This window comes from Cladophialophora immunda (genome assembly GCF_000835495.1).
Source record: "Cladophialophora immunda strain CBS 83496 unplaced genomic scaffold supercont1.6, whole genome shotgun sequence".
Lineage (NCBI taxonomy): Eukaryota > Fungi > Ascomycota > Eurotiomycetes > Chaetothyriales > Herpotrichiellaceae > Cladophialophora > Cladophialophora immunda.
The window spans coordinates 839,669-861,558 of record NW_015622546.1 but is presented as its reverse complement, the minus strand read 5'-3'; the positions used below and the strand labels follow the sequence as shown (position 1 = coordinate 861,558).

Genomic DNA, 21,890 nt, shown 5'->3' with positions numbered 1-21,890 from the left:
CATGTATAACCTACCCCAATCCTGGCTTAAAAAGGCTTCAGAGCCCGAAAATGCAGACATCCTTGCTGCCAACAGTACCCTCGAGCCTTCCTATGGAAATTGTTTTTGATTGAGACGAGGATGTCGGTAATTGGGTTATGAGACACGCAGAGAGACACGCACACAGACGGGGTCGTGATTGTATTGAATGAAAGGTTGGTCGATCGGAGAGTTTGAATGATACGCTCGATGCGAGAGGTATCGACTGACTGGCCGGGAGCGACCGTCTCTTGTCTATATGACAAACAATCACGCCAAAAGACGAGGGTACGCGAACGCACGGCCTGAAGATGGAGGAAGTCTTGGGGTTCATTCAGCAGTTTTATCAATCTCTATCTGCACACAGCCGCTGCGGAACCAAGCACCATCATGCTCTCAATGTCGAATTTTGATCTCCGACCTTCAGCCTTGATACACTCCGGAAAGAATAGTCCCGCGCAGCCTGCCTGCCCAATCTGGAGAGAATAACAGCTCGAGCGTATACACCGAGTCACGATGACGGCCATTGTCTCCGAGCGAGGGAGCGCCCGGTTTGTTGACATCGATGCTGAGGATGATTCAGCTTGCCGACTTGAGTCGATCTGTGGAGTTGCGTCCTCCAGTCGAACCCATCGGAGCTCGAGAGTCGACGGATTGAAAGGCTGGATCTTCAATTTCAACTGCTGTTTGACGTTTCATGCACGCAGCTACGACTGGTGACTCTGACATGAAGATGCGGTGTCAAGGGCCCCTTCATCTCCGATCCTTACTGCTCGAGGACCCACTGGGCTTACCAACGTACTGGTCGGATCGAGTGGGTGTATAGGAAGAAGATCCGGACCTGGTGCCCGAGATGGAGGACGAGATGCCCATCTCGGGCTTGGGGTCGTTCAGCGACGTGGGATTCCGGTCGACGGACGACGTGCTCGCATATTCCGACCCGCAGTTGCACGGGTAGTAGTCGGACTGGTTTCCGCAATAGGCACACTTGGGCATCTTGGAATGTGGTGGTTTGGGAATGCTTGGATGTCTGGCTGAGGTTCGGTTCTCTGGAGGCTGGGTATATTTATTGTCGGTGGACGGTCTCTTCGCAGTGGGTTTCTTAGTCTTGTTGCAGGTGGTGGTGTATGCGCAGAAAGGAGACAGCTGGAAACCAGCAGATGCGGACCTGCCTTTATACGGGTTGTCCATCATGTCACTGGGACGCGTTTGCGTCGGTGACAACTGAGTGTTTGTTGGGAGGTCGATTGTTGCGACGGACTGCAACGAACGGACTGAAGGTAGTGATGAAGTGTATCCTCAGATCGTGATATCCAACGAAGGTACCAGGAGGTCATGTGCCGGTGACGACGAGAAGTCGGAACATATGTGGAGGTGTTGCTGCCACTGAAGTGTGAGGCACAGGTGATAGTAGCTCTCAATCCTTCCAGCCCTTCTGAGAGGAGATGAGGAGCAATTATAAAGGAGACCAACTGGCAACGCAAGAGTTCGTCCCAGCGAGAGCGGTGAAAGGCAAACATCATGAGGGCAAAAATGCAGTCGGGACACGACTTTGTTTGGGAGCAGCTGCACAGGCGACGATGCGGTTGAGGATACACAGCCTCGACACTGGCCAGGTGGAAAGGTGGAAAGGTGTCACCGTCGAGACGATTTCCTGCCTTGGATTCCCCGGCTCCCCGCTGCCGTGGTCGGTTTCAGGCTTTCAGCAGCAGCCACTGTTTCCCGTCGTTCTGCTTGTTCTCGAAAATTCGGTGAGCCGCTGCTGTGTCACCTCCCCTCCCGACAACAAACGGCAATGGCAAAACCCCGGGTGTCAAACAATCTTCACCCTGGAGGTGGTACTCTCACCAACGGCAACGGTGTGGGCGACTATCAGTGCTGGACAGGCCGTCAACGGCGTGGATCCTGCCCCTTTCAACAGCTCCGAAATTGATGGCGAACAGATCTCAGATGTACGGGGGCGCCACTCGATTGCTAGCCTTGGTTATCACGGTGGTTCCAAGCTCTCGGCACTTGTGTGACATTGGTTTGGTGCTGTCGAATGTTGCCAGCTGAGAATCCCCTCTGCACGCCACAGCCGGTGGTAGAGACGAGCTGTCGAGGCACGTCAGAACTGTCGAAGACGCCGCAGGGTGGCAACTAGAAGACTGTCCACCCACAGATACTGAAGGAGCGTACCTTGAGAAGCATGAGTTGCCAGCAACCAGCGAACAACCCCGAGAGCCATGAACTGTGTCCCTGCGGTCAGTGAGTCTGGAAATCCAGGTGACTCAGTGTACTCTATTGAAACTGCCGAATTGGCACTGTACGTTCTTCAACAGCTGCATCAGAGACTTATAGTCGTCGATCTTCACGGTACCCGGTATGACGGTCGACTGGTTCAGACCTTCCATACGTCTAGGATGACAATATCTTGCTGACACTGGGAAGGTCGGTGTGGCGGTGACGTGCGGCTCATGACTGATGTTGTTGCAACCAGGAAATTCCATTTCCCATATGCTCCCACTTCTTCCAGAAAATGAGCGAATGATCACCTCGAACCGGGCGGTGAGATGGGAGGATAATGTCATTTCGTTCAACCAAGGAAGTAGACTTCAGTTGAGATCTCTAGCAATGTTGGAAAGTTGTACGAGCCTCCCACGACACCCAGACCCATCTATTTGCCTCCTTCTTTCACGCTGACACTCAGACCGCCATCTGGAACTTGAACAGGTCTCTGCTGACGACGTCATCCTTCTTGGCCTCCAGTTCAGTCACGTCCCAGTTGCTATTGAGGTATCTGCCCGACAACCAGTCCCTCTTGGACGCCGTCAGCCACGTCAAGAAGCCCCCGCAGAGGCCGATGTCGTCGTTCAAGACTGTTGGACAATGGTGGTCAGCATACCTATTCTTTCTGGGGATTCGGCGTAGGGGGTCTTTGTACTTACTCGGCTTCCACTTGGAGCCATCCGACAGGGTGAGATGCGCCTCCGTCTGTGGTGTCAGGACCACACCGGGATGCACAGCATAGAAGACCAGGCCGGATTTGGCGTAGTCGTTGTGCAAGGACTCGACAAGCCGGTTCTGCGCCAACTTGGAAATGTTGTACGCCAGTGGCGTGAAGCCGCTGTTGGGGAAGTGGGAGGTGACGGAGCTGATGGCGATGAAGGCTTGGGCTCCGTTGTCCGACGCCTTCAGGAGCGGAATGAAGTATTTGGCCAGATAGTAGGTGCCCACCAAGTTGATGTCGATCACGCTCGGGAAATCCAGGTCCTCCTCCACGTTGTACGGAAGACGGGTTGAACCGTCCTCGGCCGTGTAGTACTTGCCCATCACACCGGCGTTGGCGATCACCACGTCTGCTCGCCCGAACCGCGCCTTGGTATCTGCTGCCAGCTTCGCCACGTCGGCTTCCTTGGCCGCGTCGGCCACGAGTGCGAGCACGCCGATGGAAGGGTTGACGGCTTTCAACTGGCGGCTGAGCGCGTCAAGGTCCGACTGGGTGCGGGAGGAAACCACCAAGGCGGTGGCGCCGGCTTTGGCATACGCCAGGGCGGTGTGAAAGCCTAGCCCCTTCCCGGCGCCGGTGACGACCACAACGAATGGCTTCGTGGGGACAGGGTTGTTCGACGGCGAGGTCGGGCCCTCCGCCTTGTTGTGCAGGGTGGGTGTGACTTGGAAGCCGAAGGAAGGGGGAAAGTGCGCCATGTTTTTGGGTGCAGGAGAGTTGGATTGAGATTTCAATATGCGTATAAACAGGTTGGTTATAGTATCTACTGGAGGCAGAAGACAGGTTTGTCGAGGCGGGTGGGCGGATTGTTGTCTATGGGGGTTTGACTTGCCTTCGACCTCGATGCCATCCCAGCTCCTTTTGTACTTTTCAGCGTCCACTCTCGCAAACCCCTCCCTTCTTCTCATCCAGCCGACTGCTGCAAATCCACCAAGCAAGACATTTTTGTCGAGCTTACGAAGCCGTAACAGTCCATGATGGCATTGTCACATTTTGGAACACCTGGCGAAGGGAAGAGATCGAAGGGGTGACCGTTCGACGCTGACAAAGAGCAGTGTGCGAGGTTTCTCGAACGCTACTGCGGCGAGAGGAGCGTTAGCTGAAGGCACCAGTGACTGTGCGCAATCGCATTGACATACAGGACGAGCAGCCGAGTTGAGCAGTCGTGTGTGCTGTGTGCCATCGAAAGCTATCCACGAGAAACATCCTGCTGAGTAACAGGTATAACGATTGATTCCCTCTGTCATCACGACAAAAGGTTGTAAGATGATGCCGACCGGGGATAGGGCGATGCATTCTCGAATCCCTCGAGGTGTCCTCGGCCAATGGGCGTTCGCACGGGGATGTCCAATGTACCTACGGGCAACCCCCGAGATGGATCCAGGTCAGGGGCATGAGGAGCATGGAAAGGGGAACAAACAGATCCAGGTACAGGAACAGGTTCAGGTACACGTACAGACAGGTCCACGAACTATTGACTAGTTGATAACCAAGCAGGAGGACATACCTTATGACCAAGGACCTCAAACTCAACCCTCTCTCCTCCTTTTCCGGAGATGTTGGGTATTGTTCTGATTGGAATAGGTCACAGTGGATGGCGAGGCTCTGCTGAATGTTCACAAAGGAACCCAAGACTAAAAGGACGGCTTGACCATCGACCGAGGCTCGGCGCCATGACTGCCTTGCCCAGGATATTAGTCATGGCGAGGTTGATGGTGCTTAGGGGCTGGCACGCTGGTTACATAGTTTCTTATGTCGTTGGTGCTGTGTATGGATGCTTGCCTCTATTGACATCACGTCGTAACGATGGCTGGACCACCTGCAGCCAGCGTCTGTACCCGACGCAAGGCTGAATGTTTTAGCCTTTTGCTCCCGGTCCTCCTCACCTCACGAAAAGATAATCAATACCATCGGCAGTTTTTAATTCACCTTGGCCCAATGGGTTTGGTTGACTCGTGAGCCTTTTCACTGCCGATGTAATATAGCTGTTTGGCAATGTAAGCGATGACAATGACAACGATGAATGAAGGAGCCACTAATAGGGAAGAATGATGGAATGGAAAGGAAAAGATCCCGGCTGCTTCAAGCCGGGCTGGTCAAAAGCGGCGTTTTTTTTTTGACAGGGACATGTCTACGTATGGACGGACGGAGAACTTGCTGTTCTCAGGTATGTACCTAGATATGGATGGTTGTATGCATGTGCTTAGAAGCGGCGTGGACTGGGTGTGTTGTTGCGCGCCCGAGGAATATCCCCTGCCCCCTAGATCTAGATTCTAGACCGTTGGACCTGATCAGTAATCCGTACCAGGGCATCTAGGTACCGACCTAGGTATGTCACTACAAAGATGAGAATCTTGTAGGATTATCCGCGCTGGGTCTGGCTTCCTACCTCCTCTAGAATGGAATCTGAGAAGGGGTGCGTTTTGATAACGTTTTGTGGGTTGCAGGGCAGAGAGAAGGAGGGAGATGGATGGAGCGAGCGAGCGATGCGTTCCACCCACTCATCGTGCCCTCATTGCCCCTCAAAGGCAGAGGCTACATAGTAAAGGGATCGAAAGAACAGGAGAAGGGAGCAGAATTTGGGCGTTAGTGACTCTGGGTTAAGCCGGCATCTGCCCCAGGAGAACACGCTATACTGCACGTCATACATCATACATCATACCACGATGGGACACTTCACCGTGCCCTCCAACAGCGCGATCAACTCTCTCACGTCCGCCAGGTTCTCCAGCCCTAGGACGCACTTCTCGATCTGATCGCGCCGGTCGTCGTCGAGCACGTCCCGCACGAGCATGCGCCACTTGTCCACGATATCCTCGTCGGACGCGGGGGGCAGGATGCCCCGGGGCCAGTCGACCAGGGTCTCGACGGTCGTGGCATTTTCGCCGGCGAACCGCACCGTCACGACCGTCCGCCACCCCTTGCGCCGGTCGCCGTCGAAGGCCGGGTTGTGGGTGGGCGTGACCTTGGCCATGATCTCGCGCAGCAAGGGCCGGTTCAGCCGGTCGGCGCCGAACTGCGCCATCAGCACCTCGCGGTCGACCAGCTGCGCGGCGGCGGCGTACTGGATCGACATCTGCGCCGCGGTCGAGGAGAGCGGCCGGTCCGCCGGGGCGGCCCAACCGCCGTGCTCGAAGGCTGGCTTCGCGTGCTGCGTCGTGATGGCCGCGATGTTGCCCAGGTTCTCGGCCGCGAAGAGCGGCCCGTGCTCGCGCTGCAGCTTCGCGATGCAGTCGATCGTCCCGTGCAGCCCGGCCATGGCGGCGTGCAGCTTGACGCGAATGCCGTGCAGTTCCCACTTCTCCCCGAGCCCGCTGATGAGCTCGTCCGGGAGTGACTTGGGGGTGAAGTTGGTCACGCCCTCGGAGAACATGGATAGGAAGCCGCCGTAGGGCGTCTCGTACACCTCCTGGATCCCCGTGTACCCTCCCCTCGCGAGCAAGGCCGCGAAGAGGCCGTTGCGCGCCCCGAAGCCGTGTTGCATGCGTTTCGCCATCGACCCGAATTGCGCCGACATCAGGCCGCCGGTTTGCGTGCAGGCTATCCCCAGCGCGGACTCGATGTACCCGGGCGGCAAGCCCAGCAGGGAGGACACGGCCGCGGCGGAGGCCGAGGGCCCTTGCACGGCTCCGGAGTGCCAGCCACGCGAGAGAAGGTCCATGCCGTGCAGAGCCAATCCGACGCGGGGCCCAACTTCACAGCCCACGATAAACGCTTTGAGGTAGTCTTGGCCGGAGAAGGTGCGTGAAGTCTCTGCCTCGGCGGCGGCGAAGAGTGCAGGCAGGAGAATGGAGCACGAATGCAGCGGTGCGTTGGAGTGGTAGTCGTCGAGCTCGAAGCCTTGGATGAAGGTGCTGTTCAAGATGCTCGCGGCGAGCGGCGACAGTTTCTTGCTCCCGCCCCATCCCATCACCGTGCATTGGCCCTCGGGTTCCATGTTGAAGATTGCTCGTGCCGCGATCTCGGACCACGGTAAGTGCGCCCCGACCAGACCGCAGGCAATGCCATCGAGGATGAGATACTTTGCGCGCCTCACCACGTCGTCGGGGATGGAGCTGATGGTCGTGTCGTGGATCCAGGTGCAGAGTTTGCCCGTGATGCTGGACGGGTTGCTGACGGCAGTGGATTCGTGGTGTGTTTGCTCCTCTTCCGTGGTTGTCGCTGGTGGAGGAGCCATTGCGTCTCAAGTATTCTTCGCAGTACAATAGGAATGATAGAAGAGTTGTTGTCTGGTTATCTTCACCGTAGGAGTGTTCGCTGGACGGATTGGAATCGATTCACGGCGACAACACCAAGGGTTATATAGTCTCGTTGAGGCCGTCATTCAGGCCCCGATGCTTCATCTATAACATACTTACCTTGGGCTTGGGCCTGAGTGCGAAAGCGAGCAGACATTATGGTGAAACCTCGCACTTACAAGGCCCTTGGCCCTGGAAGCCTAAAAACGGAGCGGTACCGGCAGTGGATCGGAATATATGTGGCCTGGAGGGTTAGTATGGCTGAATGCTTGGATTATAGAGAAACACGAGGGCGACGGTCTCCTTTATTATCACGTCCGAAACAGGAGCTGGACGCCGTTGAGGGGTTGGACAAGGGGATGTGAGCGACATTCTCGAAGAGCAGCTGAGCTGGTGAGATGCGGATTCTCGGGTCTTGATACTCCGAAGGAGCGGAACAACGATATACCGAGGCCGATTTTAGTCTGCAACTCCGGTCCGACTTTGAATGCATCGGAGTCAAGGGATCCCACGAGATACTAGGGCTGCTTGGACACGCAGACACCCAGCCTCTCACTGATTATGGCTAATTCTGCTTGCCAGGTCTAGCTTGGGCTTGTTCTACGACTACGGTGGACGTCTCAGGCGCCCTGTGTTTGTCCAAGCGACGCGTTCTCCAAACCATTCCTTTCTTCTTGATACACCACAACGCCACCCCGCCAAAACTGCCACTCCATAGACCCAAGACGGTGAAATACCAGCCTCTGCCTGCGGCGTCGAGCAGAGGCTGCAGCACCGCGACGCCCGCAGCCGCCATGGCACATCTCGTGATGCTTGCAGCTGCCGCCGCCGTGCTGGGACTCTGCGGAAACACGTCGACCAGCAACGTGTTGTAGACCGTGTAGAAACACGTGCCCCAGAACCCCTGCATGAACTGCAAAATCAACAAGACTGAGACATGGACATGATACTGTACAGCCCAGCCGTACCCAATGACGCCAGATGTGGAAACCAGCAACAGCCAGCCGCTGCCACGGGATCGGGCCCGTTCGATCGGAAACTCTCTCAAGTCGTCGCCTGATAGAGTGTCGATGTTCCAGTTGATCTGACGGGCTGTGGCCTTGTAGTTGAAGTCCATGACTCGACCGACGCAGTAGCCACCGACAGTGATCCCGATGCCGCGCGGGAGGTATGTCAGCCCAATCTGCAACTCGTTGAAGTGATAGATCTGCTTGTATATATCAGGTATCGCGGCGACCAGCGAGTAGTCCACGGTGTAGAACGATCCGTGCATCCAGAGCACGAAGAAAGTATCGAGGTGAAAAATGATCCGCAGGCACGTCAGTGGGTTGTCGACCTGGAGGCGCGAGAGTAACTTTGGATAGGTCGACGACTGCTCCTCGTCCAGCCTACCTCGCAACGTCCAACCCCAGCCCCTGCCTTGCTTTTTGCACTCCTTCTCGGGAGATTGATTGAAATGAGCCGCGTGATGATACGCAACCAAGTCCATTCCCAGATTGGCAGGCCTGCTCTCTTCTCGCCATTGCCCACGAGCGATCGAGCCGTCTCCGGTAAGAAGGCTCCGACCAAGAACAGCAGCACAGCGCCGACAATGACCAGCGCCAAAAAGATCCATTCAAAACTGCCGCTGGAATACGCGACCTATCCACCGACCACCGGGCCGATACAAGCGCCCAGATTCAAGGCCATGCTGACCGGTCCCAGCATCCTCCCCCGTTCGCTTAGCACGCAGACATCAGCGACAACGCCGAAGCTGATGGCGTAAGCCGCACTTGCACCCAGGCTCTGGATCGCCCGTAGGCCCAGCAGAATGCCGTAGTGGTTCCGGTTAAGGGCTAAGCCCAGGTTCGTCGCCAAGTACAGCGACAGCGTGAATAGATACGCCGGCCGCCGCCCCACAGTGTCCGACAATGGTCCGAAGATCGCCGGAGAGATCGTCTTGAAGACGATATAGATTGTGAGGGTGAGGTTAATAGCCTGTGACGTTGTGTGGGAATACTCTCTCAGAAGAGGCAGAAGGGGGAAATATATCGTGGCCGTCAGTGGAGACGTAATGGTAGCGAAACCAAGCAGCGCAATGAGCAGACGCTTTTGGTTCGGCCCAAAGATCGTGTAAGGGGCAGGTGCTGGGCCATCTTCTACAGCCTTGAGCTCCATGGAGCCCTCGGTCTGTTCTAGGGGACGCCGTCCCAAATCGTCATAGACATGTCCGTAAAGACTAGGTCGGGCGGACGCGATCACAAGCTAGGAGGCGAGGGAGGGTTAGAAGCATCCACAATGTGATTTATACCCGTAGCCTTTAGAATCTTTCAAAACTTTGAATACGATGTTGGAGAAGCAGACACAGGACTCCGTTCTGTGGCGGTGAGCCAACATATATGAGGATGTGTTTTTGCGGGGCTGGTATGTAAGGATCTACCTCAATACCGAGGAGGCACTGAAGTATTTGAAGGGCATTCAAGCGGGGCATATTCATTGACAGTAGACCGCAACAACTGAAGAACTGGCCTTATCTGTCGAAGACCCAAGAATGCTCGACAACAACGTAAATCGTCGTCCCCACATATTCAAGCAGGACGACTGAGCCGAAGAGAGCCAGAGCGCTCTGTGGATTTTGTGGATTCCAATATCAATACAGCCGCCGCTAATCAAGGGGGGAAAATCTATTGATTGTAACATAGGAAGACTGCTTCTCAGACGCAAATCATTCCATGTTCGGCGTCGCCGATGGAAGAGTCTCAAGCAGAGATACCAGCAACATTGCTTCTAATTACAACGATACTGCCTTCCTGGATGCAAAACAGTGTCCCGTCTCGTAACATGGTGCATAGCACGAGATCTTCAGCCTTTGTCCAATCCCTGGGGATGAAGTAGTGACGTGTCAGCGAATCCATCCGTCCTGGCTTACGCAGGCTGATGGTGCAGACCCAAAAGTCTCGGTCGAGAAAGACCAGCAAAGGGCCCGGCAAAACGCCCAAAGGCATTTCAAGTCTCTCCGCCAGATCGTCCGCAATTTCTCCATTTTCGAGTGCAACTCCCTTGCCCGTGCCTATAGCTGCATCCAACGCTCTCACTTCTAATATAAGGAGCCTTTTGCGAACTCCATCTTTTGGTAGGGATTCCTTGAGATGTACCAGAATGTGCTTGCCATCTTGGGTGAGCATGATTTTGTTGATTTTTGTTAGGATTTCCCGTCCCAGGATTGACAGATCGGTTGTTTGTGCGCTGTTGGCAGAGTCGTTCTGTGAGGGGATGGAGGCAGGCTGTCTCACCAAAGATGAAACTCCGTCGCCGATCTTGAAATGGTGCATTTGCTGTGAGGTGGACCATTGATATATCCCGATATGTTCAGACCCGACTCCCAGGAACAATTCATGATTGGTGGGATGGTCAAGCCAGCCCTGTTGGGCAGCACGGTCTATGAGTGCAGAACTATTTATTCTGCAATTAACAATGTCCCATATCTGAGCAAGGCCATCGCTGATGACGAGAAGCAGTCGTGATGAGAAATCCATTAGCATCTGATGTATCGAGCCGCCTTCAAGAGCCAAGCTTGGACGTTGTAAATGCCGAACATCCGTTTGCTTGAGATGTCTCGAGTTAATGTTGTCGATCTCCATTATGCGAACGTCAACTCCAAGATCGGCGGCAACGACGATACTGCCACTAGGACTCCAGACGAGATGACCAACGTGTTGAAAGTCGGGGAAGCTTGTTAGTTCAATCTGGAATGTGCCTCGGACATCCGCAAGATAAACTCGGCCATCATCATGTCCAGTTACGTACCACAGGCCATCTGGAGCTGCAGCGAGGGCGGTAAGGCCTGGAGATTGTGGCGCATTCGCCTGGCGTATGCGGGAAATGACTGCATCTTGCTGTTTCTCACCGGCGGCGTCGCTGAAAGTTTCTTTTGATTCTGCAAGCTGATTCAAGCCACTAGGCTCCCATGCAGTGATAGTAGATCCCCGGATATCATAAAACCGCGCGGAATCCGGGCTGAAGCATAACCCGCTGACCAGGCCCCCTGAAGAGATTTGGTAAGTTACGGTGAAAGATGCAAAGTCCCAGAGTTTGACAACGCCATCGCTGTCACTCGTCACAAAATGTTTCCCGTTCGGACTCGAGACCAACCCGTCGACACAGGCAGAGACTTCATAGATTTCATCTGTCACAGGGTGCCATTTGAAAAGATTGTTGCCCTTGTACCAGCCGATGATATGACCGGTGACAGGATTCCAGTCGAGAAGTTCCACGGGAAACCAAGTTTGCGAAGAGATCGACTCTGAATCAACCCGGGCAATGGGTCTCAAGCATCGACTAATGAGGGTCGCCTTGTTGAGGTCCCAGACTGTGAGAGGAAACGACCTATAGCACACTGCAACTTGTGTTCCGGTTGCGTTGAAAACCATACGACTCGGACTATTGATGATGACCAGGTCAGATTGAGGATTCTCTTTGAGCAGGGACGCATCGAGAACTTTCCACGTAGCTCCACTTTCTGCTATATCCAAGAACCTGACCGAACTGTCATCTGTTGCAGCCAGGATGCGCCGGTCATTCATTGCAAATGTAAGCGACCTGGCTCGGCTGTTTCCTGTGTGTGGCACTTGAAGTCGGACGGTGCCCGCATGAACGTCCCAGACGATTGTTGTCCTCAAACCGTAGGTCACAAGTATGTCGCCTCGGTTGTTCAAGCACATATCTATGATGGGCTCATCATGACGGAGCGTGCACACCTCTTTGAAACTGGTCGAACTCCATATATGTACAATACCACCTTGTGTGAACACTGCTAAATGAGGTCCGGACGACACAATCTTCAAAATTGTCTGGTCTTGAGAAAGTGAAAAATGCGCAATTACGTCTGTCCATGACTCGTCCTGACCAGATACCGTGATCTTCGAGTTCTTGTATTGGTAGAATTGGCGGCTGATCATAGAAGCCGAAGGAGATAATGCTGGAATTATCTCGTAGATGGCGTAGGGCTGTGTTATAAGATGTTTGTTAAATTTTGCTGCTATCCTCACCAGGTCCATCCCCCAGTTTCCGAGGAGTTCCATGGTATTTAGCTGAGCAGAAGTTGATCTTTCGCTTTTGCGAGAGCTGGTGACGAAATTCAACAGAGCATTTCCAGCCCTTGCCAATGTGCTGATCTGGTCTAGGACCGCGACAACGTATATCCAATCGAGAACATGGGGGCGGCTGAAAAACGTTTCTAGTGCATCAAGGCCCTCCTGAGAATCTGAACCAGCATAGCCAAGGTAGTAGAACCACGAGTTCGCCACGTAAAGTGTGAATGGGTGCTGAGCTTCAAGCTCTTTTCGGAGCGACAGGCTCTCTCTCGAACCGAGGGCCAGAGCACGGATAGATAGTTTACTGAGACTGGAGAGGCTCTTTCTCAGGACGCTGGTGTTAGCCCTTTTGCGATTAAGTTCAATCATCCTATTGGGAGCATTTGTCAGAAAGTCGCGCGCAGTTTGGTGGATCATCGTTACATGGTTCGTGCTGTCGATGAGAATGAATTGGCCACAGACGTCGCGAACGGCCTTCTTCAGATCCAGGACATCAGGATAATCTTTGCTGATGGCGTCCCGTAATTGATCCAGGGTCAAGGGTCGTGGTACACAAATCACCCACTGGAGTAGCTCTTTTGCCAATTTCACCCGTCGCCCATTGGGATTTTCCGTAATTGCAAGTTGCATTCGTGAGTACATTTCCTTGAAGTTCTCAGGTATTTGTTCCAAAGTGGCCTGAATCTCGCTTTCGGTTTGGCACTTGTGCAGCTCTTCCAGCACAATACTCACCCAGAGAAAGTTTCCCCTTGCCCGTTTCAAGATTTCTTGCCGAAGTCGTTCCCGAATGGCTGTGTCTCCATGCAGATTTGCAAGTTCCCTGTCGACGAGTAGCTTGATGTCTTCGTCATTGTGAAGCTGACCTTCTCCGTCGATTATGTTGACTTTTCGAAAGCGGTCGAGCTTTTTGAACTGCAGCGCAAGCGCTTCTGTCCGCCGGCTAGTGATCAAGACTTTCATTTGTATCCGTGCTTGTGAGAGAAGTTCTTCTAACAGTTCGACAACCAGCTGGGGTGACTCTGATTCGTCCAGGCCATCTATAACCCAGAAGAGCGGATGCGGGAAACTTTTAGAGAACAAGAGATCCTCAAATAATATCCGCCACAGGAAGCGGTAGTCGTCCCCATCGAAGCGAGTGCCTTCAGCACTGGTCATGCGTATCTCTTCCTCGTAGTCAGGCATAATCGAAGATATTTGATGCGCCAGTGACTTCAGCATCCCCCCTATTGATCGTCTCGTCTGGTCTCCAGAGTTGAAGAAATAATACTGACAGTGGTAGCCATTTGATTGAAGATGGTGAATGACATGGCTCGAGAGGACGGATTTCCCATGAGCAGGTGGTGCATTGTACCATATCAAATGAGCATCGGAGAGGTTTGTGAGCCACTGCTGAGTTCCAGGATCCCGTAAGAACCATTCGCAACTTCCTGCCACCCGGCGTTTTCGGAGAGTGATGAAATCCTCGGCAGGAGTGCGTGAGAGATCCAGCATCTTTTTGATATCTTTTCCGGTATTCAGAGCCTGGACATCATATGTCCGGAGAGCGCTACGCTCGAACTTCTCCACGAGATCTTTCAAAGCGTCCCTCACTATTCTGAATTCCGGAGCTTCCTCGGTGGCGAATTTGCAGATCGTGTGATGGTCGGCAGGTAGACCTCTTGAATCCTCGTTGGTGTAGCCCAAAATAGCTGAATCCTTGCGGACAATCATTAGCGCATTTCCCAGTACAAGGGTGGGATGCTCCTCATAAAAAGAAAAGATCGAAAGATTCGGGGCCACATGTCGGAATTGATCATTGATATCTTCAATGGCTGAAGAGTTTCGTTCAAGTTCTTTGATAAAGGATTTTTTGGACTGAAGCGTGGCTTTCAGAATGAGGTTCAGTACAAGGCTGAGATTTGACCCCCGGTGAGGCGTCGACAGAAAAACAATCCCCATGATCGACCGGGCGATTCGTGTACAATTTTGGTCATTCTGAGCCATCAGATAGGTCTTCTTGACGACTAGACCACCCATGGAGTGAGCGACAAATATGATAGGTGCGTCCCCGATTCTCAAGCTGTGTTCCTGGTTGCTCCTGCTGTATCGCATGTCGAACAAAAGTGACCTTGCAAAACTCATGATATTGGACACACTCTTGGGACCGTGCAATTGCGAAGGGTATCCATAGGTAAACAGCCTGGCTTTTCGGATTTTGGGGTCGTTTGGGAGCCATGACCCAGGCCAGAAAAACTCGATATTGTGGTCTTTCGACCACGTTTTGTAACTGTGCCCACCAAGACCATGTACAAAGATGATATCGGCAATGGGCCTCGACTTTGGCTGGTGGATGATATGAAGACCCAGAGCTTTGGTATCATGTCCTGGAAAGGAGCGTCCTTCTACGGCATTTATCGCTGTCGAACCCGGGTTGAAGGGACTCAGAGCAGGAAGAGTCGTGACGGAACGGGAACTCTCTCCTCCTGCACGAGAATCAACCGTTAGGTTCTCTTCAGTGGCATTTGATGGGCCGTTCGGATGTTCAACTGCTTGCCTGCCTCGGTGAGAGAGGCTGGATCGTAGTTTTCCTAGCTACAATTCAAGCTGTTTAGCCAGGATTTTCGAGGCTGGAGCAGGATAACACACCATTTGGGGGCCAGTAGAATGCTTGGTTTAAGGGACGGTCTCGATACACGTACGGCGATCACCATCAGACCCAGAGCTGTGATGATGATGGAGGTCGAGAGGAAAGTGTATGAGAGATGGCAGTGTGAGCGGCTCAGTATTTTCAGCAGACATCCCTCAAGCTTGGGGCCTAAAAGGCAGCTTCAAGGCAACTCGACGCATCCACATAAAGCCGCAGCCCTCAAGTCTGCCTGCCTTATCAGGTCCGTCACAAATTGGTACAATCTTGAAAAACTGCTGATGGCGTATGTATGGAAAGTGTTTGCATTAGATGAATGGATGGGTGGTGGGTGCAAAAAGCCATGCCCAACCTCCATGATGGTGCCCCCTTCGAAGCGACGCTGCGATTGATTTGGAAATCGCCGTATTTGGATGGCTCAGACATTGACGCTGGCACCTGCATTAGACTGTCTCAGAGGTGGTGGGCGGCTGTTGGGATGGTGGGAGGATAATCTGTCGTTGTCCTCGCAAGGAGGAGAAGCCGAAACTGGGCGGCTAAAATGCATCGCTAAGGCGTCGCTGGTGTTTGACTTCAGGCCCGTCGATTCCGCGAACACAAGCTCGGCGTCAGCATCAGCCACCGTAGGGGTATATAAAAGTCGTTGCAAGAACTCCCGTCGGATACATATGCGTCGCTGATGCCTCCCAGTCCTCTTGACGAGAAGCAACGTGCACATTTCAGGCTCGCCGAGCGCCAGTGTTGTCGACGACGATGCCCACGAGGTCGACTAGCAGTCCTCCTCCAAATCTACTCACAGTTCCTCTGCTCCGTCATCCCTCTGTTTCAGGCGTCTCAGCTACCTCGTGCCTGACCATCTTTCGCTCCGTTTACAAGAAAACATGCATTGGTTGGACTAGGTAGGTACCATGCCACGTCCATCGTCACGCGGTGGAATGCAGGTGAGCAAGAGAATGTCAAATGCAAGGAATGCACACAAAGGCAGGTAGAGAAGGACAAGAATGTCAACAATGAGAGGTTGTCATCGAGAAAAAGAATGCCCAAGGAGCATGGATGACCAACAACAACCACACTGTTGTCTTTGTTCCAAGCGTGAAAGTTGCGAACATCGGCCCTCCCGCTCTCCCAATTCCTGGAGCTAGATCTGTGGCAATTTGCTCTTCTTTTGGGCCTGCGTCCCGAGTTCTGAGCTACTGGAATTTCTTCTGTATCCGTGTTCAATGAGCGAGGCCACGCACCGGTCTCGCTATGACGCAACCAAACTGACAGCGACCGAGGGCGATTTCTTCTTGGACGACAATATTGTCAATAGCTTCCCTCTGCATACCAAAATCCTGTCTGCCAAAGAGATTGCCCACTCCAGATGGTCCTTCCTGGCCCGCTTGGAAGTCGAAGAGCCGGACGGGAGACACACTGCATACTTTCTGAAATGCGCCACCGGGGACCAGGGTCGGCTTATTGTGGCAGGGGAGTTCAGCTCCATGGCCGAGCTGTACAATGCAATGCCAGATCTGGTCCCGAAGCCGTACGCCTGGGGCAAGTGCTCAGCATCGTCTCCGGAGGCGTACTTTCTCCTCGCCGAGTTCATCGGGATATTACCTGGCTGCGACCCAGAGCCTAATCAGCTCTGTGCCAAGTTGGCAAGGCTGCATAAAACCAGCCTCTCTCCTACAGGGAAATTCGGCTTCCACATCACGACATGTCAGGGTCGGATCCCTCAAGCCATTGCATGGGAGAGCAGTTGGACGGTCTACTTCAGCAATCTACTCCGCCATATTATTGCGCTCGACGACACAGAGAATGGTCGGTGGGACGCACTCAGCGCGCTTGAGGACCGGCTTCTTGCCCATGTGGTGCCGGCCCTCCTGGACAACCTCACGAAAGACGGCCGCGTGGTGAAACCGTCCCTCATCCACGGTGATCTCTGGGAAGGCAACACGGGCACCTCGTACCAGACGGGGGACATCTACCTCTTCGACGCCGCGGCCATGTACGCGCACCACGAGTTCGAGATTGGGAACTGGCGGTGCAGCTACAACAAGATCCACAACAAGGTCTACACCCAGACGTACCTCCGCTACAACGGACCCAGCGAGCCGACGGAAGAATGGGCCGACCGGAATCGACTGTATTGCATCTACTATAATGTACTGTACTCGGTGAACCATCGGAGCCAAGGCACGGCCGTGCGTCAAACGTGAGTTTCCTCGCCGTGGTGGCTGGCCAGCACACTCTCTGGACAGTCATGGAACTAATACACAACGCTTTTGTTATCCAGGGCCTTCGACGACATGTACTACCTCATCGACAAGTTCGCGCCCTTCCCCGACGGCCAAGGGCCCGAACGGATCAAAGATGCGGATAGAGCCACGCTCTCCGACGAGGGAGACCACACCAAGAGCTGAAAACGGGACGAATGAAAATTTGCAGGAAGGCATGAGCAGCGCCCATATAGCATTATCTACTACCATTCCAACTTCTTATCCCCCGTCTTGCCTTCCTCCCCACCACCCTGCACTGCCGCCCTGACCATGGACGTCTCGATCTCTTCCTTCCCGGCGCCTGTGAACCGCTCCCAGATGCCCTTCCCGAACTTGCGGTAACTCTCGGCCACGCCGTTGTTGACAGTCAGGTTGTACTCCATCTCGGACAGCTGGAAGGGGAACGCCTGGCCCGCGACCGTGATGGTCCGGGCGGGGATGTCCAGCGTGATCTCCTCGCCCTCCCGCGCGGCGTCGTAGAACGCTTCGTCCGTCATGGTGACCCCCAGCAGGCCCAGGCTGGGCTGGTTGCGGCCGTAGATGAAGGCGAACGAGCGGGCTATCACCGCCTGGACGCCCGCGCCTACATACCCTCAATCGTCAGACGTGGATACTCCTCAATTCACACGGGAGTTTGTGGGGACCAAAGCAATCCAAGGGCAAGAACGAAGAAACTCTGAAGGCGAGAAAAGAAAAGGTGACGAAGACAAAAAGCTGACAAACCTTTCAAAGCACCCACGGCCATCTCGCGACTCGACCCGACGCCAAACGCATGCCCGGCCACCACGACCTGCTGGCCCCCGCGCACTTTGGCCCGGAAGTCAGGGTGCGTGTGCTCGAGGACGTGCTCCCCGAACTCCTCGTCGGTCACGCACGACGTCAACGTGTGTCCTGGAGCCAGCTGTACGACATGTCACGGAGAGCAAAGAATGTCAGCCTGGGCTCGCGGGTCCGCCTTCCTCCCCTTTCTGTTTGGATGTGTGGACTGTTCCTGACTTACCGCGTCCGTGTCGATGAAGTCGCCCAGCGTGACGACCTTACTTGTGATCTTGTCCAGCTTTCTCGGCGGCTGGTCTTCCGCATCCGGGAGAAGAGGCAACGTGGTGGTGGTAGCGCTGCTGCTGTTCGTCGGCCCAGCACTCGAGCTGCTGAGATCGGGCTCGACGTATTCAATGGGGACCATGTCCACCTCAGGGAGAGGACGGTACCGTTTGAAGAAATCCATGTCCAGCTCCGAGAGAAAGTCCGCCGGGCTGGTGATGGACATGCTGAAGCTCGAGGCCGCGCAGACCATTGCGGACGTGACGTGGCCGAAGGCGCCTATACAGTGATCAAGCGATCAGCACACACCCATACCGAACAGAAAAAAAAAGAACACTCCTTTTTCTAGAGATCGTAGAGACGTCGAATTAAGCGACTCACCCTTGCCCATGCGGTTCTGGAAATTGCGGTTCTGCGAGCTCAACCACGTCTCGCCCTCATCGGCGTGCTCGGCCGAGAGACCCACGCAATACGAACAGCCAGGCGGCCCGCGAGTGAAGCCGGCGGCCTCGTATATCTCGAGAAGTCTGAGATCCTTCAACTTCTCGACGATGGGCAGCGACCCGGGCACATAGTGCCGTTTCCCCTTGGCCAGCGGCAGTTTCCTGTCGAGGCCGACCTTGAGCACGAGCGCGGCGAGGACCAGCTCTTCCTCGGTGGTCGTGCAGGCGCCGATGAAGACTCCGTCGAGCGGCTTCCCGGCCATCTGCGAGACGGGCACCACGTCGTCCGGATTCGGGTAGACGGCGACCGAGGACTCGACCTGGGACAGGTCGATGGTATACCTGCCCGCGTACTCTGCGTCGGGGTCTGGTCGGAAGTAGAGCGAGTTGACCTGGTTCGCTTTCCTCCGCCGCCGTGCGATGTAGTCGCTGGTGATGCGGTCCGGCACGAAAATGCCCGTGATGGCACCAAACTCGGTGCACATGTTGGAGATGGCGAACCGGGCGTCGACGGAGAGGTGCTGCAGGCCTTCGCCAGCGAACTCGACGATTCGCTCCGCGGCGACCGTGTTGCGCTTGAGCTCGCCCAGGATGTGGAGGATGACGTCCTTGCCAGACATGCCAAAGGCGGGCTGGCCGACAAACTCGATGAGGATGGACTCGGGGATCTTGAACCACGTCTCCCCCAGCGTCAGAGTCATCATCACATCCGCCGTGCCGAGTCCAATGGACAGGCAGCCCACGGCGCCGCCGGAGCAGGTGTGGGAGTCAGACCCGATGGCGAGCATCCCAGGCTCGACCCGTTCTCGGACGAACTCGGTGTGCATGATGGTGTAGTTCATGCCTTGGTACTCGGTCATCTTGAACTCGTTCTTGGCCTTCTCCGCGACCTCGACCATGGCTTTGATCTTGGGCAGCTGCGCCACGGCCGGGTGGACGACGTGGTCGCCGGCCAGCCAGAACCGGTCGTTGCGCCAGATGCCGGGAGAGCCCAGCCGCCTCCAGGTCCGGGCCATTCCCTGCAAAGAGTGTCAACGTTTCTCGGACAGAGCCTTGAAGAGGGTGGGCTCAAACCATACCTGCCAGGACAGCTCTGACGCCAGGATCCAGTCAATGCCAACCCTGACGACGTCGCCGGCCGCCAACCCCTTGCCCGGTTTGTCCCCAATCACATGCTGGGCGAAGATCTTCTGCGCCAGAGTCATCGGTCTCGTCCCTTCCGCGGGCGAGGACCGATATGACAGAAAGTTCTGGGCTCTTTCTCGCGAGTTGACAGCCTCGAGCCACGCCTCAACCAGGAAGAGTGTCTCTGACTGCTCGGCAGGAGTGGCGGTGTCGTCGTCGTGCAGGCCGAGTCCACCGAAAGCTTTCCTGTCGAGCGCCTTCTCGCGCACCTGGTCGAGCGCTTCGGCTTCGGGCGCGTGATGAGCCTCTTTCAAAGCCTGGGCGTAGCATAGCAAAACAGCAGGGATGCCGTTGGAAGACTTCTCGGGGCTGAGGTTCAGAGCAGTCAAGTCGACCTTCCTGGTGCGGGACAGAAGGTCCCGTAACTTGCTCTCAAACTCATCGCCACGAGTCTCGGGGGCACTTTGTAGAGTCTCTGTTGTCGTCTCCATCGCCTATTCGAATTGATCTGAACAGAAGCGTCTGCTGTAGAACTCCAGAGGCATATATCGATCTGAACCCGGGCTCAGCGCACAGATGCAATCTGACGAAGACCCCGCCTCCGCGCTGCATACCGGACCAGACCTAGTATGGGACAGGCGATCCATCATCGCCAGCCTCCGCTCGCGGCCTGCGAATGAAAATAGCGGGCGGCCGGTTTCGTCAGGCCGATGTTGCTGGCATGTCCGGGTTTCGCTGCGAAAATCGGACTAACGCTGGATCGACATCGGCGTCAAGCCATCCACCCCCCCATGTTGGAGTAGAAACGATTGGGAAAGCCTCGGGAGTGAGATATAGTTGGGTTTACTTCCTGTGGGTTAAGCGGCTATTCGCGTTCAGTCCGTTCATCTGAAGCTTATATATGTTGGTCGAGGCACAAAGAATCGTGAACTATTCCATCCAACTTCGCAGCCTCATCCTTGAAAAGAATGGGGTCCGTAGCCGACAGCACGATGAGCCCAAAGACCGCGAAAGCATGCGCGCCATTGACCGGCGCCAAGCGGCTGAGAGAAATGCTCAAGGATCCCTCCAAGGTCGTCGTGTGTCCCGGTGTCTTCGACGGCTTCACGGCCCGCTTGGCTTTGGCTGCGGGTTATGATGCGCTGTACATGGTAAGTCGAGCACGAGCACAATGCGGCGCAGAGAAAAGATCCACAATGCAACCACAGACTCACCTTTCTTCCACAGACAGGAGCAGGCACCTCGATGTCGAGACTGGGATGGGCCGATCTGGGCATCGCAACACTGAACGACATGAGAAGCAATGCCGAGATGATCGCAGCCCTCAACCCCTCCGTGCCCTTGATTGCAGATGCCGACACTGGCTATGGGGGACCGATAATGGTAACCAGGACCGTGACCCAGTATGCTCGCGCCGGCGTCGCTGCGCTCCACATTGAGGACCAGGTCAGTCAAGGAAAATATGGCCGCAGTTTGGACACTAACAGATGAGATAGGTGCAAGAGAAGCGATGTGGTCATCTTCTCGGCAAACAGATTGTGGATAGGGAGGTTTACTTCAGCAGACTGCGAGCAGCGGTTGCCGCCCGGGACCAACTGCAGTCCGACATCGTGCTGATTGCCCGCACGGACTCTCGACAGACCTACGGCTTCGACGAAGCGATTGAACGATTGCAGGAGGCGGTCAAGATTGGCGTGGACGCGGTGTTTCTAGAAGCACTGCAATCCCAGGAAGAGATGGCAAAGGTGTGCAAGATCATGGGCGATACTCCTGTGCTCTTGAACGTGGTGCCAGGGGGGGTCACTCCCGAACTCACGATTGAGGATGCGAGCAAGATGGGATTTCGCATCATCATCTACCCCGGACTCTGCATCGGTCCGGTTCTCGGAAGCGTGGGCAAAGAGCTCAAGGTACTTCAAACGACGGGCAAGAGCACCCCGAGGAATTCGGCTAGCGGCGTCAAGGAGGCCTTCAACTTGTGCGGCCTGCAAGAGTGTATCGAGATTGACATAAAAGCTGGAGGTAAGGCGTATGCCACGGTAGGGAAATAGGATGATCAATCGCTTGCAGCGCGATCAAC

At 54.9% G+C, this 21,890-nt stretch overlaps 5 protein-coding genes across 5 annotated transcripts; 1 reads left to right on the top strand and 4 right to left on the bottom strand.

Moving 5' to 3' along the window:
• Positions 1–5,663: 5,663 nt before the first annotated feature.
• PV07_09902 (uncharacterized protein) lies at positions 5,664–7,315 on the bottom strand (the record flags this gene model as incomplete). Its single annotated transcript, XM_016397197.1, has 1 exon — positions 5,664–7,315. Exon 1 carries the CDS (start codon positions 7,182–7,184, stop codon positions 5,664–5,666), a length of 1,521 nt encoding a protein of 506 aa, XP_016244388.1. The 5' UTR covers positions 7,185–7,315.
• A 1,571-nt stretch (positions 7,316–8,886) lies between these two features.
• On the bottom strand, positions 8,887–9,402 carry PV07_09901 (uncharacterized protein; the record flags this gene model as incomplete). The annotated part of the gene is made up of 1 exon (XM_016397196.1): positions 8,887–9,402. The coding sequence occupies one exon, from the start codon at positions 9,400–9,402 to the stop codon at positions 8,887–8,889; it is 516 nt and encodes a 171-aa protein (XP_016244387.1).
• Positions 9,403–9,983: 581 nt separating this feature from the next.
• On the bottom strand, positions 9,984–14,621 carry PV07_09900 (uncharacterized protein; the record flags this gene model as incomplete). Its single annotated transcript, XM_016397195.1, has 1 exon — positions 9,984–14,621. Exon 1 carries the CDS (start codon positions 14,436–14,438, stop codon positions 9,984–9,986), a length of 4,455 nt encoding a protein of 1,484 aa, XP_016244386.1. The 5' UTR covers positions 14,439–14,621.
• A 2,783-nt stretch (positions 14,622–17,404) lies between these two features.
• PV07_09899 (uncharacterized protein) lies at positions 17,405–20,301 on the bottom strand (the record flags this gene model as incomplete). The annotated part of the gene is made up of 5 exons (XM_016397194.1): positions 17,405–17,784; positions 17,925–18,102; positions 18,202–18,521; positions 18,624–19,704; positions 19,765–20,301. 5 exons carry the CDS (start codon positions 20,299–20,301, stop codon positions 17,405–17,407), a joined length of 2,496 nt encoding a protein of 831 aa, XP_016244385.1.
• A 501-nt stretch (positions 20,302–20,802) lies between these two features.
• Positions 20,803–21,861, top strand: PV07_09898 (uncharacterized protein; the record flags this gene model as incomplete). The annotated part of the gene is made up of 3 exons (XM_016397193.1): positions 20,803–20,961; positions 21,038–21,256; positions 21,307–21,861. The coding sequence occupies 3 exons, from the start codon at positions 20,803–20,805 to the stop codon at positions 21,859–21,861; spliced, it is 933 nt and encodes a 310-aa protein (XP_016244384.1).
• Positions 21,862–21,890: the final 29 nt, after the last annotated feature.